The sequence below is a fragment of the Pangasianodon hypophthalmus genome, chromosome 17 (genome assembly GCF_027358585.1).
Source record: "Pangasianodon hypophthalmus isolate fPanHyp1 chromosome 17, fPanHyp1.pri, whole genome shotgun sequence".
Classification (NCBI taxonomy): domain Eukaryota; kingdom Metazoa; phylum Chordata; class Actinopteri; order Siluriformes; family Pangasiidae; genus Pangasianodon; species Pangasianodon hypophthalmus.
The window spans coordinates 17,403,035-17,420,398 of NC_069726.1; the positions used below are offsets into that span (position 1 = coordinate 17,403,035).

The 17,364-nt window shown below is 38.9% G+C and overlaps 2 protein-coding genes across 7 annotated transcripts in view; both read right to left on the bottom strand.

Annotated features, from left to right (window-relative positions):
- Positions 1–32: 32 nt before the first annotated feature.
- LOC113544023 (thymic stromal cotransporter homolog) lies at positions 33–7,941 on the bottom strand. The gene is made up of 4 exons (XM_026942596.3): positions 6,768–7,941; positions 3,970–4,053; positions 903–1,059; positions 33–785 (listed from the first exon to the last, which is right to left on the bottom strand). The coding sequence occupies exons 1-4, from the start codon at positions 7,750–7,752 to the stop codon at positions 737–739; spliced, it is 1,275 nt and encodes a 424-aa protein (XP_026798397.2). The 5' UTR covers positions 7,753–7,941; the 3' UTR covers positions 33–736.
- Positions 7,942–10,570: 2,629 nt separating this feature from the next.
- The window catches only part of palm2akap2 (PALM2 and AKAP2 fusion), an 84,930-nt gene continuing 78,136 nt past the window's right edge, over positions 10,571–17,364 (bottom strand). For 4 of the 6 annotated variants that reach the window (XM_026942714.3, XM_026942716.3, XM_026942711.3 and 1 more), the window contains 2 exons: positions 17,003–17,041; positions 10,571–14,220 (listed from right to left, as the gene is read on the bottom strand). In XM_026942714.3, the coding sequence (XP_026798515.1) occupies positions 14,101–14,220; positions 17,003–17,041 (159 nt within the window). In that variant the 3' untranslated portion in view covers positions 10,571–14,100. The remainder of the gene's footprint in view (positions 14,221–17,002; positions 17,042–17,364) is intronic. The other 2 variants (XM_026942715.3, XM_026942713.3) reach the window with 1 other exon arrangement.

The following is a 17,364-nucleotide window of genomic DNA, read 5'->3' on the forward strand; positions in this document are numbered from 1 at the left end:
TCAGTGTAAATGACACAATGTAAAGCATGTGCTTAAAAAGTGAAGGCACTTTATCAATGAACAAAACAATCACCAAACTCCTTTTTGAATACAGATATGAACAGATATTAATCTTTTATCAAAAATACAAAAAATAGTGACTAGATGGTGAGTGTGTGGCCAATAAAATAAAAAACGTACCCCACAGTACTCAAAGGCATGATCATTATGCCTTTTTGTACATTTTCATACAAAGTGGTCACAAATAAAATAACATAATACTGTCTGTAACACAACTACGAAAGCCCAAAACATATACAAGAAACATTTATACACCACAAAGTACCAGTGAAGTGAAATATTAACAACAAAATTACCAGTAAACATATTAATTTTTTTTGTTAATTAAAAAAAACCTTGCTATTTGGAAATGCATCATGCATGGGGTTTCATTCATTCATCATTTATTTATCTTCATAACTGCTTCGTCCTGGTCAGGCTTGTGGCGGATCCAGAAAAAGGAATTGACCCTGGATGTGACACCAGTCCAGCACAGGGCATCATATAAGTACACACTCACGCCAAGAGGCAATTTATCACAGTGATTACACCAACTAGTAGGTTTTTGGGAGGTTGGAGAAAACTGGAGAACTCAGAGGAATATAAAGAGAACCTGTGAAACTCTGCACAGACAGAAAGTCGAACTCAGGTTCGAACTGGGAACCCTGCAGCTGCCCTGCATGAGGTTTCAATTCCCTTAAAATCTCTCGTAGCGTTCCTGCCTTGCAGTACGACACCCAACAATGCTGCAAAAAAAAAAAAATAATAAATAATAATAATAAATGGGCGCACTTATGTTTTAGTGATGAATGACTACAATATTTTGGAATTACATAATGAAAAATCCAGTTGATTCAGCTTACCTGATGGGAATCATGGCGAGGAATGTTATGATGCTGGATAAGGTGAAGACAAACCCTGGAAGGATGGGCCGTGTGGACTGGTAGACCTTGGTGAAGATAGGTGTTGTAGCTAAACCAACCAATTGGAAGGACAGTTGGAGCCCTGTGAAAGTCTTTCCTGTGGGAAATACAGAGGACAAAGTTTAGGGGAAAAAGGTAAACTCTGCTCCACAGCACCACCTAGTGGTCAAGTGAGGTTCAGGGTGGCCTAATTCCAGCACTGGAGAGTCAGGGTCCAGAGGAGTCTGGTGATTTTCCTGCTTGGACACCAGAATTTATCTCTCCAGTTAATTACTAGTGTTAGTAGGAGTGTTAGAATGGGAAAATGGCCAAACTGTTCCTCCACTCCAGCCCTCAAGGATGAGAACTGGGGAACACTAATATATAAAATAAAAATTATATTTACATTAACATTATTTAGCACAGGGGTTCTCAAAATCTTTGTAACCAAGGAGCTCCATTAACTGTAAAAAGTTCATGGACCCACTCCTATTTAATTCATGAACATTATTTAAATGTGTACAGGAACATTTCTTTTGTTTATTAGAGCCATACAGCTTTTTATTCCTGAACTTTCCACTGACAGAACACAAGCTGACATTATTCATTGTTCTATTTATTTTTAAGGTTTGGATTAATAACTATAAGAACTCAATAAATATAAGAATTTTCCATAAAACTATGAATGATATAACAGAATACTGAGAACCACTGATTTAGCACATGCCCTTATCCAGAGTGACTTACAAAAGTGCTTTTTAATCTTGTTCGAGAGCATGCTAGCACAGAAAGTCAATGTTATACAGCAGGAATACCATAAAGCTAACTGCTTGTTCGTAGTTCTTTAATGCATTTACATATGTAATAATTTTCTACTTTTCTTTAATTTTATAAATGGTAGTATTTCCCCTTTTTCATTCATTCATATATCCTTGTCAGGGTCACGGTGGATCTGGGGCCTAACCCAGGGACAAAAGTGTAATTGTAAAGTGTAGTTTTATCAACCATGTCCATGCTATAAAAAGACGCTGTACGCTGTAGCATTAGAATTTCCCTTCACTGGAACTAAGGGGCCCAAACATGTTCTAGCGTGACAATGCCCCTGTGCACAAAGCGACGTCTGTGAAGACATGGTTTACCAAGATTGGTGTGGAAGAACTGAAGTGGCCTGCACAGAGCCCTGATATCAACGCCATTGAACACTTTTAGGATGAACTGGAACACTGACTGCACCCCCAGGCCTCCTCACCTGACATCAGTGCCTGATCTCACTAATGCTCTTGTGGCTGAATGGGCAAATCCCCACAGCCACGCTCCAAAATCTAGTGGAAAGATTTCCTAGAAGAGTGGAGGTTATTAAACGAGCAAATGGTGGACTAAATCTAGAATGCGATGTTCAACAAGCACATATGGGTTTGTCGGTCAGGTGTTCACAAACCTTTGGTCATATAGTGTATTTGTGATGTGCTTAGTGATTCTGGTGCTGATTTATTGGTCACTGCTGTATTTATGCCTGTGAGAAGTTTGCGGTTGTGTGTCACTCTGACAACAAAGGGGGCATTGCTAGCACAGTTAAGATGGCATTTAATTGGAGAGAAAATTTTAACAACCTGAAACATAAGGTATAAAAAAAAAATCAGGTTTCGCTGCTAGTGCCTAAAAACAAAAGAGCTTCTTTTCTCACTCACCACTTTTCCAGCGATTTTCAATGTCATACTTATGAAAAAAACTAAACAAAACAATGTGACAGCAAATGTTGGACTCAAAAGTTCGAGACCGCAATACAACACAGTTGCACTAAGTTGCAGCACATACTCGGCTCTGCTACTCGGCGATCTACAGGATGATGAGCATGATGACACTGACGGTGGTATTAGCATGAAAGCTGAAGATTTACAGAGTGTACAGATGAGAGACCTGGAAAGACTAAAGGGCTAAAGCGCTGCAGCATTGGTCAAATCAGTAGAGAAGAATTCCCACTGGTGCCACTATCAGCAGGTAGTCAAACGGCATTGTGGGTAATTTCTGAAACCGTTAACCAAAGTGAAAAACAGACATGTCCATGAAAGAACTTAAAATATCAACTCGGAATTCCATTACAAAATAAATCTTAAAATGAAGATGACGTTGTAATGATAAAGATTTAATATGTAAGTTGTTTAGGTGTATTTTTTCCTTTTTTTTCTTTTTATAAGTAGGAGAGTACAATTTGGGATAGTGCCTTTGTGCATCCATTCAAATTACAAGTTATTCTGAAAAAAAAAAAAAACACCACCACTGGATCCTTATCTGTAAATATGTGGATAGTAGTCAGTAAATTTGACTACCAGTGAAATCAGATGAACACAAACACATACAGAATAAATAACAGGAAGCAGTGATTCATTAGAAGCAGCTTCACATGCTCTTAGCCGGATGTTTTTGCGTGTCCTCTGGTGGTCAACATGCTCTTGTGTGTACTCAGAAGTCTTTGGCAATGAACATATGGGATTAATGAAGTAATCTAGATCACCTAGGCCATTTAACAGAGAGAGCCAGAGTACCATAATATAATAGAATTTTCATTGCAGCACCTATGATCCTATGATGAGATTGAGATTGAGTGGAGGGTGGAAGGACTATGGCTTCTTAATGTCACACCTCTATTTTATAAAAGGGAAGTTCCAGAGTAGATCAACCCTCTTAGTGCTTGCCAATGTCTATTTAGTCTGGGCTTCACACAAATGGTGCAGAGATGAAGACAGGCCACTGCAACACTCTCTTTCCCAGAATACCAAAACAACATCTCAGCATTCGAGCCCTCGACTGCACTGGTGTGTACTTTCACTTCTTCTTTTCCCCTTAGCCTTATCAAATCAACCCCATTAAAGCTTTTGACAGATGCTTTTCTAAACCAAACATAGCCCTAAACTGTACTGCTTCAACCTGAAACTCAACAATGGGTCAGCGTGTTCACGAAAAGCAATAATGTATCACATAGGAAGGCCAACAGAAAGGGTGGAATTATTAAGGGTGGAATAGAACGTACCATATGATGATCCTCGGACCTGCTTGGACAGTAGCGAGCGAATGGTAGGCATAGGGATGAGTGCAAACAAAGTGAGTGTACGAGCTGTAAAAGAGAAAAAAAAGCAGAAGTTATATATGAAATACACAAACTCTGCTGAGTGTCCAGTGCTTTGGTAACACATTGTGTTAAATATGTTAGAACAGAATTCATTTGTCTAGGTTGAATGATGGCTTGTGGTTGATCTCATTTGACTCCTTTGATGAATGAGTTACTCATGCATTTCACCTACACACCAAAAAACTAGCAGTTTTACTCACATCACTCACACATCACTGACTGGTGGCTTCCCCATCTCAGTTCCTTATTTGTATATATAGATTGAGATATAGATATAGATACACAGATTGATGTGTTTTTATGATTTCTACATCACCTGCTTTTCTTGCCTTGAAATGATTTATAGCAGGACTAGCTTTTAAAAAATTTTTTTGGTCCTGCACAGCTGCCTAAGCCTGTTCCTGCAGTTCCTGCTCTCAATCCAACACACAGGATCAAGTGAATCGAGGCCTTCAACTAGCATCTGAATACTGGAGATATGGAACTATGTATGGATTGTGGCTGCTGGAAATCCAATCTAAATCTATTTAATTCCATCTGAACTATCTGAGAATGTGTATATAAAGATGACTAATATGCATTTAAACTTTTCTGAATTGTAAAAATACATTGTCTCTTTTACTTACTCTATACTTTTCAATAATTCCAGTGATAACTTGTATATTGGTACCTATACACATTAGAATGCCTAGGATATTTGATATAAAAAAAAAAACCCAACTCATAATTCTCAGATGTTCTCCTCACATATTGTATCTTGGTTTCTTTCACTGTGTACTCCTCCTTAGTTTCATCTTAGGAGGTTTTCCTTAAAAAAAAAATTCTTTGCCATCTTCTATGCTATCATTCATAGATTGCAGACAGATTTGTAGCTGGTGTTTATAGCACTCCTTAGTAGCATTTATTTCAGCGCTTGGGTGTTGCTGCGGCTCTCTGTTCATCCTAGAACTGTTGTGCTCTTGTTTCTGGTCAGTTAGTCTAAATTTCCATCCCTATCTTCTCTTTTAACAGATTTTTGCTTGTATTCTATAAGGCGACACCCTAACATACTTTAAATAATTTTACAGCAAAATGTCTTTAATGTTGCATTCAGTTAGTTTTTTTTTTTTATTTTAGCCCTTTCATAAGTGATGATTGAACATAACGTTCCAAATTTTTACACAGGACCTATATCTCACGCAATCGCAGACATTCTTTTAATAAATCTCTTTCACCTCTATGCCTTAAGTGTAAGACACAGATAGGAACTCTCACCCACTGCTTCTGGTCCTGCCATCAACTTCAAATGTATAGGGCTAAGATAATTCTTTCAATTAGCAGCATTTTGCGAGTCAAGGTGCACCTTGCCCCCTGGTCTTTGTTCTTGGGAGTCCATAGCAGAAAGGTAATATCACCAAGTAATAAAAGTTTGTACAGTATACTTACCTTTGCTGCAAGGAAGAACATCCTGTTGCATTAGATTACTGATAACCCATCGACTATGAAGGGCTGGTAATGGAATTATTACCACTCGAATATTTAACTTGCGTAGTTAATGAAAGAACAGAGCTATTTGATAGATTATGGGAGCCTTACGTTATCTCCATGGTGCCAACCCTTTCTGCACCTCTACTTATGGCTTTCTCCGGTAGGTAAACAAAATCCATTCAAGATATATGCTATGATATTGCTTCTACTTGTAGCTATTGAACATAATTTTATATCTTAATGTGGATGATCTGTAACTCATGTTTCTCTTATACTTGTACTGTGCTTTGTTTGCCTATTTGTTTGAGCTTGTTTATATTAAAATCCAGTAAAAAATATTACATGGAATATATGTGTGGGATGTTGGTGCAGCAGGTAGTGTTGCTGCCTCACAGCTCCAGAGCCCCAGTTCAATCCTTACTTGTGTGGTCTTTAACATGTTCTCCCTCTGTCCATGTGGGTTTTCTCCAGGTTCCCTGGTTTTCTGCTAGTTCCCAAAAACATGCCAGTAGGTGGACTGGCAACACTAAACTGCCTCTATGTGTGTGTCCCTGGTGCCGTGATGGACTGGCATCCCATTCAGTATTCAAGTGTACTCCTGCCTCACACCCAGTGCTCCCAGGATAGATTCTGGATCAACAATGACTCTGCCTCGGATAAAGTGGTGAACTGAACATGAATAGATGAATGAATTATTGATATCTGTGAGATTCGGATACAAGCAACTGCCGCATAAATAAATGTACACTAAACAACATTGCACTACAAATGGATTATTTTTGTTTCAATTAAAAAAATAATTTGTAGAAAGAATAATTTCTGACTGTACTTCTTTTAATCCCTTAATTGTAATCCATTTAAAAGTTAGAGAACTTCGTATACTATTTTAAAAAAAAGCATTAAACTGTTTTAAAATGCTGTATACAAACAGTTGTTTTACTACTGCTGCTATTATTATTATTATTATTATTATTATTATTATTAAAGCATCTGCTAAATGTGAAGCTAGATATAAACTATAGCTAAGACCACTTCAGCTCAGGGCTGTTAATTAGCTGATCAGTTGGATCAGGTGTGTTAGAGCAGGGAAAACACTACCATGTGCAGCACAGGCTGTAAGCCTACTCCAGGAGCAGGATTAGGAACGTGTGGCCTAGACTCCTCGCCTTCACTACCTTCTGCGTAAATGGAAAAGCATGAATGACTCGTTTAGTGACTTGACTGGCATTTACCTAAGTAATACGTGGTGGTGGTTGTAACGAACGACATGAAGTAGATCCCTGTGAGGAAGGAGAGCATGCCTATCATGATCATGCTCGTGTCGCTCAGAGAGCAGCGTGTGAACAGCTTCACGCCGAGGAAACTGGTGATGAAGATGACCGAGCCGGCGGCGTTGCCGTAGCCCACTTGCGTGGCAGTCCAGTTGAGCGGCGCCTCCAGCACGTACACGCAGAGGATCTCCACTCCACCCGCCACCGCCACGTCGTACAGGATCCCTGCTGCGAACAGGAGCGCGATGTTGGCCTTGTCGGAGTTCAGGATGCCGGCACTCTCACCATCACGCCTCTCATCCGCGTCCGGGGACGCCGTGCGCGTGCCGACTTGTAAGATACACGCCGCGTACACGAGGCACAGGAAGTACAGCACCACGCTCGCGCACGCAAGCACAACTCCTTGTCTGTGTCCGAGCGCGTAAAGCTGGAACAGGTGACCTGATGCCAGACTCCCCAGGAAGCCTGCTAGACCGTAGGTGAGCTCCGTGCGCATGATGCGCAGAGACCTGACCTCCTCGCTCGCGCTCAGCGACACCAGCGCTATCACGCCTGGCCAGTAGGACGAGAAGCCGCCGCAGAGACCGTTCACCACAGGGGCCGCGTACATCACTTCTACTCTCCACTCAAACGCTATGACAAACAAGAGCAGCGCGCGTGAAACGAAGTAACCGATCAGAGGGACTACTACAGGCACCTTCCGGTGGCCCTTGTCTCCGATTCGCGCCAGCACGAACGCTGGGATGATGGGCACCACCTTGGTTAAGATGTTAAAGATCATGTAAAAGTCTGCGATGGACTTCTGCTCGTGCTTTCCTCCGACTCCGGGGCGTGTGGTATTCTCATAACGCTGCTTTACAACCATCTGGAGACCGGTGTCGAAGAACGAGCTGGCGACCTGCGCGCAGAACACCACAGGCGCCAGGTGGCTACGGAGGAACGCCATTTGTCAGTCACGGGAAGCAACGAGACGGCGAGAGTTTGTGTAGTTCCGAGGAACCCGGCTTTATCTGCGCTTCCGCAGTTTCGTCACTCCCACCGCCAGCTCCCACTCAGCACTCATCCAAACAACACAGCAGCAGCTGGGCACGGAGTCTGTGGCTGGGAATGAAGCACAGCAATGAGATTTCCGTGTTTTGACTGTAGCCCAGCTTGTGGGCTGGAGAAAGCAACCGTGTTATTCATCCAGGAGGAAGTTGCACAAGCTAAAGTGACTTGGTGATTAGTCACGACACACAAAGTTAAAGGAAAAATTCACCCTGGATCACTATATCAATATTTATTATTAATAGGCTTCAGTTGTGCAAAATATTATTTTCTGACGAAATTCAAAGACCTTGTATTTATATGGTTTAAACCTCATTCACTGTTTGTGTCTCTTCACTCTGGCTAACAGTTTCCTAATGGTGCCAGTGGACATTTCTCTGTGATGCAGCAGTGCTTCAGTCCTTTAGTCTGTCTAGCGCTCTCACCTCCTCATCTACACACTCTGCACATACATCAACTGCCAAAAGCTTCAACCCACCTTCACTGCCTTCACACTCATCATCTCTAGCTAAGCCGAGTCTCTGACATAACTCAGCACAACTGTGTTTATCTGAATTGCATTCTTTTGCTATCTCCACTACATCAGCTTTCTCTTTAATATGATGGTGAAGAAAAGAAGCTATTGCTCTCTTGCTTCCTGGAGCTAAAAGCAAAATCTGACCGTTATTAGCTACATACACAATATGGCCAATCACACCCATATGTGATTCTTCCCCAAACTGTTGCCACAAAGGTGGAAGAACACAATTGTACAGAATGTCTTTGTATGCTGTAGCATTACAATTTCCCTTCACTGTAACTAAGAGGCCCAAGCATTTTCACAAAATAAGGTCCATAAAGACATGGTTTGCCAAAGTTAGAGTGGAAGAACTTGAGTGTCCTGCACAGAGCCCTGACCTCAACCCCACTGAACACCTTTGGGATGAACTGGAACATCAACTGCACCCCAGACCTCCTCACCCAACATCAGTGCCTGATCTCACTAATGCTCTTGTGGATGAATGAGCAGAAATTACTACAGCCATGCTCCAAAATCTAGTGGAAAGCCTTTCCCGAAGAGTGGAGGTTATTATAAAAGCAAAGGAGGGGCTAAATCTGGAATGGGATGTTCAGCAAGCACATATAGGTGTGATGGTCAGGTGTCTACAAATTTTTGGCCATATAGTGTATTTGAGATCATTGAAAATTTTTCTTCTATTAAGTGCCATTGTAACTATGCCAGCAGTGTCCCCTGTGACAGAATTATGGCTGTTAAGATGACAGCTTGGAGATTCTTCTGAGGGTTGTTTATGTTCTTAGACTCAGAAATTAGTTGTTTTTATGGAAATGCACCTAAATATCTTCATTTAGCAGGCTTACCTATACTACTAATTATGTGATCAATACTAGATAATGATAGTGCACATATAGAGTTAAAACTTGACTCCTAAATGGTTAAACTTTGGAATCCACTGCTGCTGTTGCACTCAGTTTTGTTTATAACATGCTGTCAAGTTGAAGGTTCCAGTATATTGGAGTTGAATGTTTCAGAAAAAGTTCCCAAACTGCCAGTTAAGAGTTCAACAAAGACATGAGCACCTTTTACAAGTCAGAAGCTCGTTCAGACAGCTATCTTGCGAGTCTAATATTACCTACCTATTTTTAGACACATGATCCACCCTGTAAATGTACCTCCTGGTATTGATCAGCGCTCAGTTTCTGACAACACGATGGGTGAACGTGGATTGGCCTCGCGAAAACAAAACACCCATTACACCCATTCAGAGAGACATGTTTTAGTGTGTTATTTCAGTTTATGGAATAGAGTGCATTTGTACTTGCTTAAAATGGTCATGGGATTTCCTCTGCAGAACTGGTCTGTCCTGATTTTTTTCCCCTGACGTGCAAAGCATTGATTCAAGGTAACAAGACCAGAATCTTTAAAGGGTTTTGAACTGCTGTACACCTCTGAATACTTTTGTACAACCTTAAAAATGTCCTCTCTTATCAGTGCTTTTGTTATCAGTTTTGATATTAACTACATAAGAATTCTAGGCACTTTCTAACACACAGACATTGTGTTGAATGAAAGTAATGGGAAGATTCTAATTTTTTTTTCACAGTGTGAGCAAAATGTTAAACCATGTCCCAAGCTCTGAATGGCTTGTCTGTATACAGGTTGGTGATAAATTAAAGGAAAACTCAATGTAAAGTGTCTTATTAAGGTGTTGGGCTGCTTGTACAGCTTCAATGCACCATGGCACGGATTCTACACGTCACTGGAACTGTACTGGACTAGAAATGTTTGATTTTAGGATAAAAATACTCAGTCTGAAGAACTATTTATTGATTTGTAGTGCAGCCAAACCATGCCAGCTTCCCATGGTATAATAGAGCCACTGTTCCCCCCCCCCCCCCCCCCCCATTTAATTTGGCACCTGTACATATTTATCTACACTAATGAGCAAATCCTCTTGGTAAGATCTCCATATAGTATATTGTGATCAATAGTCTGCATTATGTAGTCAGAAACTTGCTTTATATTTTCAACCTGATAATTTCAGAATGTTCACTATATTATGTTTTCAATAGCAACTTCATGCTTATAGATTTGAGATGTTTTGTCATGGCAGTGGTACCACAGCTTGTACTATAAACCTGTAACTTTGTAAAATATTTCCTTGAATTAAGAAGCATTTTTATGAAGATCCACAGTTCGTAATGAGAAAGAAACCATGTTTATGCATTTTGTTTTTAATGAGAAAATAATTATATATGCGTTTAAGTGTAAGCCTTACAATTACTATAAAACAACATAAGCAGAATATATTAACATACAATAAGTGGTTAACAAATTAACAGAGGTTTTAAAAAACATGAGAGCTTTGCCACTTCACAAGTTGAAAAAAAAAGAAGCTACTTGCAAAAATAAGTGGCAAACAGAGCAACAGTTTGCAAACAAAGCAACATTGTATGAACATTTCAAAAAATTCATTGTGTGTCATTTTAAATCTAGCGGTACTGTCTGAACTATCTGTACCTGTGGACTGAGGGGGGCATCTAACAATTTCAGAGTAGACAAATTTCCTGCAATTCTGACTGTTTCAGATCCACTGGCTGATTAGAAGACCCCGCCCCCCCCAATATAAATATCATGCACTGAAAAAAGTCAAATACACTCCAAACTCGTTGCTAATAATTTTATGTATTATAGAGCTTATCTGTCCATTTAAGGTTTCCTCTGATGCCCTCTTTTCTATTACACTACACTTTTTACATAACTTAGCCTCAGGTCATAATAAAGCAAAAGCTGCTTTGTTTCCAGACTTTGTAAGAACACAGTTATTTGGAAAATCCAAGCTTCAACCCAATCCAAATTACCTGAAGGCTTGAAAAACACTTATTTATGAATTTTATTTACCTACTCAAAACTGCTCACGTGTATGTATGGCAATTAATTAGCACACAAGTTGCTACTGAGGATGGTCATGATGTCCTGGTGACTTTTGCATATATTTCTGGAAATCTAAAAATTGCTTAGTCAGACACACACACCCATGCCCACAAGCACACATGCACACACTCACGCAAACACACACAAAAGGCTATACCTTGCAGAAATGCACATACATGGTAATAAAACTTCAGCCTCCATAAAACTATGTCCCATTCATAGATACACTGTAAATAGTTCACTGCACAAAGAAAAATATTTCCCTCTTATATTATTCAAAACATCTGCCTACTAATCATATAGCCCATTGAAATATCTGAATAAGAAAAATGTATTTCAATAGGTATGATGTTCTTGATTCATTGCTTACTGTCAGATCCAGCTAGAATACTATAGCACACAGTCCAAAAATCCACTATTGTATATTATAACCATACTGGAACAATCTTCGATGTTATCTGTGTGGCTGCGGGCTTTGATTACAGCCAGATTGGAGGCACACTGGACAGGTGATGAGTGACTAAGGTGAACTGATTAAACAAGTGAAATCAGGTGTGGCTCCTGCTTGGTTGAAATGAAAGCCTGCACTAAACCATGGATAAGACTGAAGACTCTATGAGATCAGTTCCTGCAAAAACATCTTTGTCAGACTTTCATCAAATGAAACACTTTTGAAACTCATTACTATTGAATCGTCGCTTCAGTACAGATTCTTGTCTTGTCTTGCCTCTTCACATCACAGGGTGCAGTCTTAAACAAAATGGTGGTTTTGCACTCACAGTTATGCCTAACATCTAAAAACACATATTTCTTATATCAGGATGTGTGTATTAAATACTGCATTTTCATGTAATATAAGTATGTAAAAAATGGAAAAAGCTTTTGTGAAAGTCTGCTGAATGAGTCTTCTTGTCATAGTTGTCCTTTCAGGAGTAAAATCCATAGCTTTGTTCCTTGTGGATGGAACAAGACCCCAAAACTAATGTCAAGAAAAGCATCTCATGAACATTTGCTGAAGGATGTTGCTGTCTTGTTCTCCACAATGAATTCTTCCTTATTGATGGTGTGTCCGTGTCCACCATCAGACTTGTTGGATGTCAAATCTAACTTTGCTTTTCTAATATGCTTCAAATTGCTGGTGTTTTTCAGTTAAGAAACATACTTCCCCACTTTCATAGGTATATAATTATCTACAAAGCATTCATATAACATTATTTCACTGCATTGCATTTACACATTCTAATCAAATCTGCTAAAACAAGGCAAATACACGGTATAAAAGAGAAACAGTTCATACAGCTCACTAATAGTGTTTACTTGCTATAAAACACCAGAGAGAGAGAGAGGGATTGATTAAAGAGTTTTGGTATAAGGAATTCTTTTTTCATTGATAGTGCTTCTAAATAACTGTATTGCTATTTCCATATCATGGCCTGGCATGTCCTGTTCAATTACACAAGCTAAAATCCTACATCACTCTTGTATATGGTGCACAGCACACTGTACTCACTCAGTGTTGCCAGATTGGGGGATTTCTTTCATTATTGGCCTATTGTAGAAAACTATACAGCAGATGGTTGTGCTGTGTTTTAAACTGCCAGTGTTGGCTATGTTCATCTCAATCTGGCAACCCTGTCTGTACTCACTTCATTCAATATATCTTACATACATTCTATCACACATGATAACATACATAGTATAAGATTGGTAATTACTTAAAAGGGAAAACACATGAGAACTGAAACAGTATATGCAGTTCACATGCACTTTGTGGTTTAGGTTGCAGTTTACCATGATGTGGTGGTGGCCTGGCTCTTATTCCTTTATCTGGTTCCTCTCTGGGCTGGCTGGTAAAAAGCAGCTTTAGAAATGAATCACCATATTTATTATTTTTCAATGTTAATGTAATAGTTGCCTGACTGAATACTATTGTGCATTTACAAACCTGGACAATACTACTGTTGTTCCACTACAAGTTCTTATACATGTCTTTAAGCCAAATCATTCTGTGCCCTACTTTCATTTTCTTTCTCTAAAAGATTCCCATTGCAGTGTTTCATTTTCAGTGGATTTTTAAATCCAATATTGTTAATTATGTATAGGACCTAATTATTTGCACATCTAGTTGGACCTATTGTGCTACAGAATATGTATGTTGTGCTACTATTCTGTAATATAAATAACATGAACTGCATTTGTGTCTATTCCTAAATCAAACCCTCAGATGCCTAACAAGGACTGGATAACACACTCTACCTGAAATACTTGCTTAACATGGGAACAATCCTCAGTACAATTTCCCACAACAAACACCATTTTTATTTCATCTAAATCAAGTGCTACAATTTGAATACAAAATGTCCTTTTCAATGTATAGAAATACTTCACCCTCTGACAAATCTTCATACATAATCTTTCTTAAACCACTTGAAAACCCACACATGCTCAATTCAAAGCCAATTTATATACTCAACCATAAAAAATGGAAAGCAATCCAAAAATGAAAATAAGCCTTTTCTTTGCACATGTCCCAAAGTACTGCACACATCAACTGAAAAAAGCTTGAAACTAAAAAGAGACAGAAAGCACAATAATATATTTGGATACCAAATTGTCATCGCATTGAGTTTTTAGTGAGAACTTTTCCACAGATCCCACTACGTGACTGGATGATCTTTCTGTGGTGATCATTTGGAGATCCAATGATTATTTGTTCCTGCAATATACATATACTCAGCATAAATACTTCTGGTTTTCTCCAACATACTTTTGGTCTTCTCTCACTCTTCCTGTTGGTTACACAGGGAGCTGGCTTTACTCTTCCTCCTCTTCCTCCTCTTCCTCCTCAGCTTCTTCCTGGTTGGCATAGATTCCTGCCTCCCATCGTAGAGCCATGTTACTTTTCCTGCGGGTGACTCGCGTCGCCTCTAGAACCTGCCCCCGACACACAGAGCAAGATGATGTTAGTGTGGATGTGTGAGTGAACATAAACTTAAAACAAGTATGACTGCAATACATTAAACTATTTTATACCACAGTGCTTTTGAATTCTCCAGAGTCTTTGGTTAGAAGGTGTTGATGAATTTTCTAAAAAAGATTGATAAATCCCCTATAACAGTTCTGGCTGTAAATCACAGGTTTTTATTAATGCGCTCATTTTAATGTTTTATTGTGTCTGTATAATCATATCGTCCACATAAGTCCCTGTTCATATCATAATCAAGCTTTCTATAAGGAAACATTTATGGAAGGAGTCTCCAGTGTCAGCACTTTGTAACAGCCAGGAAGTTTTCTGCCACAGTAGAGTCTTCAGAGTAGAAGTCTTTGTGCTTTCTCTGTAACATCATGAGTTGTGTTTTTGTCTTATTAACTTAGTCATTAATAAATCAAGTATTTTAATTGTTTGCAAATTTCTGTGGTATAAGAAGAATGAAACACTTTGTGAGAATAATCAATTTCAGGGTGGCTGCCTCACACCACCACATCATTGATTATTTTTCTTTAACATCACAGTTTATTCCTTTCTTAACATTTATGCCACTTTCACTTGTGGTTGTTAAATTGTGCAGTTATTTTGGTGCATAGACACATAGATCATGAATTTTATGTAATCATGAATTATGATGCACCAACAGCTAAAACCAGTTCGCTGACATATTATCAACAAATCTACAGGTTTTTTCTCCTGTCAGTTTACAGGTTATTCATGCAATGGATAAAAATTAAAATAATTAATTAAAGGTTATATTATGACAAGTTGAACACACTCACACATGCACATCGCATAGTTAATATACATTTACATACTGAGCACTACATCTCTTCTGTAACAGTTGGGGAGCTGTAAATACACTCCACATCAAACATAATACACTCCACAGCACACAATACAGACTTGAGTAAGTGTAAACACAAGCTGTACAGGCTGATTACAAACTATGCAGAAGAACAGATACAGACATGCTGCATCAGAATGCCAGATGAGCCATCTCGATCTTTCACCAGGTCTTACAATCATAGGGGTCATTGTATATTTTTTTTCCAATGAACTGGAATGTCCAGTCCAAACTATACTGTCTACAAATAGGAGCTGTACAATAAATCTAGCACTGTGAACACAAGGACGAAAATCACGTTTTTCTCTGCTGTGTCGAACCTTTTAATAGCACTTGCTGAAATGTTACATACTGAAGAATGGTAAAATGATACACGAGACTGGACAATCTTTGTTCATTATTGTGTGCCAATGATATGAGGGAAGTGAAAATGTTGGATAGGGTTAATGGAAAGGAGGTTTAGGTAGAACAGGCAACAGATGATGTTTTCCTTTGTGTTAACAAGGTGGACAACAAGGTGCAAACACTTCGCACAACATTTCAAAAATAACGGATCTGTACATTACATGCTCACAATAATAAAGTGCTTTGTATTTTATTGCAAGTAAACTTTTCCATATTTCGTAGTGTTAGAACCCGGAATTGAATGTCGTAAATCTATAAAAAGAAGCCCAAATATTGAAGTGTGGGAAAAAGATTTAACATACCAGTTGTGATTGCATAGGTGAAACCCCTACATTAATTCTGATGAAACCAGTTGCCATCAGAAGTTACATAATTAGTTTACCTGTGTGCAATTAAATTGTCACGTGATCTCAGTATAAATACACCTGTTCCTGGAATGCACCAGAGTTAGTTAGAAAACATTCCTGAACAAACAGCATCATGAAGACTAAGTCTCAGAAAAAGGTCCGGAAAAGAATCAGTCAACTCTGAAGGAGCTGGAGAGATCTATAGCTCAGATTGGGAGGAGCTCTTTACAGGACATATGTAGTTCAAACACTCCATAAAGCCGGTATTTATGGAAGAGTGGTGAGAAGAAAGTCATTATTGGAAAAAATGCCATAGGAGATTCTGCTTGGAGTTTATCAAAAGGCATGTTGGAGTTAGCAAATGTGTGGAAAAAGGTTCCCTGGTCTGATGAGACCAAAATTTTAATTTTTGGCTTTGGCACAAAGTGCTACGTTTGGTGGAACCCCAATATTGCTCATCACCCTGAGAACACCATGAAGCATGGTGATGGCAGCATCATGTTGAGGGGATGTTTTTCATCAGCAAGAGAACTGGTTAGGGTTGAGGACGAGTTGAATTTTTCTAAATACAGGGCAATCTTAGTTCTAGTCTGCAAGGGACTTGAGAGTGGAGTGAAAATCCACCTTCCAACCAGACAATGAGCCTAAGCACACTGCCAAAACTACACTGGAGTGGTTGAAAGAAACATATCCCTGAAGATTTGCAGCAATACTTGCAGCCAAATGTAGTTCTACTAAGTATTGACACAGGGGGTAAACACTTATGCAATTACCAAATGTATGCTGTTTAATTAAATTTGTCACAAAAAAACCTTCAAATGCACCTTCAAATGTTAGACATATTGTGTAAATCAAACTGTAAAATCCCAACTAAGTCCATTTCAATACCAGGTTGTAACACTACAAAATGTGAAAAGTGAGGTGAATACTTATGTAAGGCACTGTATTTCACAAATGATACTGCACAGAAAATGAATCATAATTTGAGTTGATAACTTCTCATATGTCAAAGTGCTTGACACCACAGAAATGCCACACCCATTTGCAAAATGCCAAAGAAAAACTAAGACATGCGAGAACATGATGAGATGGACACACTGAATTTTCAGGCAAGCAAAGTACCAGTACCTCAGATGTAACATCTTTAGCGAGCAATAGACGCACATACTGACAAGAAGGAAAGAGGAAGTGTTAGTCAATGAAAAACTCTTGCAATAGAGAGCAGCTTTAGAAAAGCAAATTTTCCATGAAGAAAAACAGTGCTCTTCATTTTCCAAATATATTTATAATATTTTCATTTTATTTCCATAATAAGGTGCAATGCATTTTAGTGCAATGGGAATTTAGCAAATCTACTTTAACACGTTAGATTGTTCTAATAATTAATTCAAAGAAAAACAGGATGGCAATAACATGCCCTGTTTACAATCATATTTCAATTCTTCCAGAGACCCTTCTTAAAACCGAAAAGGAAAGACACTTATTTGTGA

Bases quoted from the DNA above. Each gene is read 5' to 3' on its own strand.
- LOC113544023 (XM_026942596.3), bottom strand. From the start codon at position 7,752: ATGGCGTTCCTCCGTAGCCACCTGGCGCCTGTGGTGTTCTGCGCGCAG. The intron at 1,060-3,969 runs GTACGTTCTATT...TATTTCCCACAG, and splicing joins GGTCCGAGGATCATCATATG to GAAAGACTTTCACAGGGCTC. The intron at 786-902 runs GTAAGCTGAATC...TTTTTTTTGCAG, and splicing joins CTCGCCATGATTCCCATCAG to CATTGTTGGGTGTCGTACTG.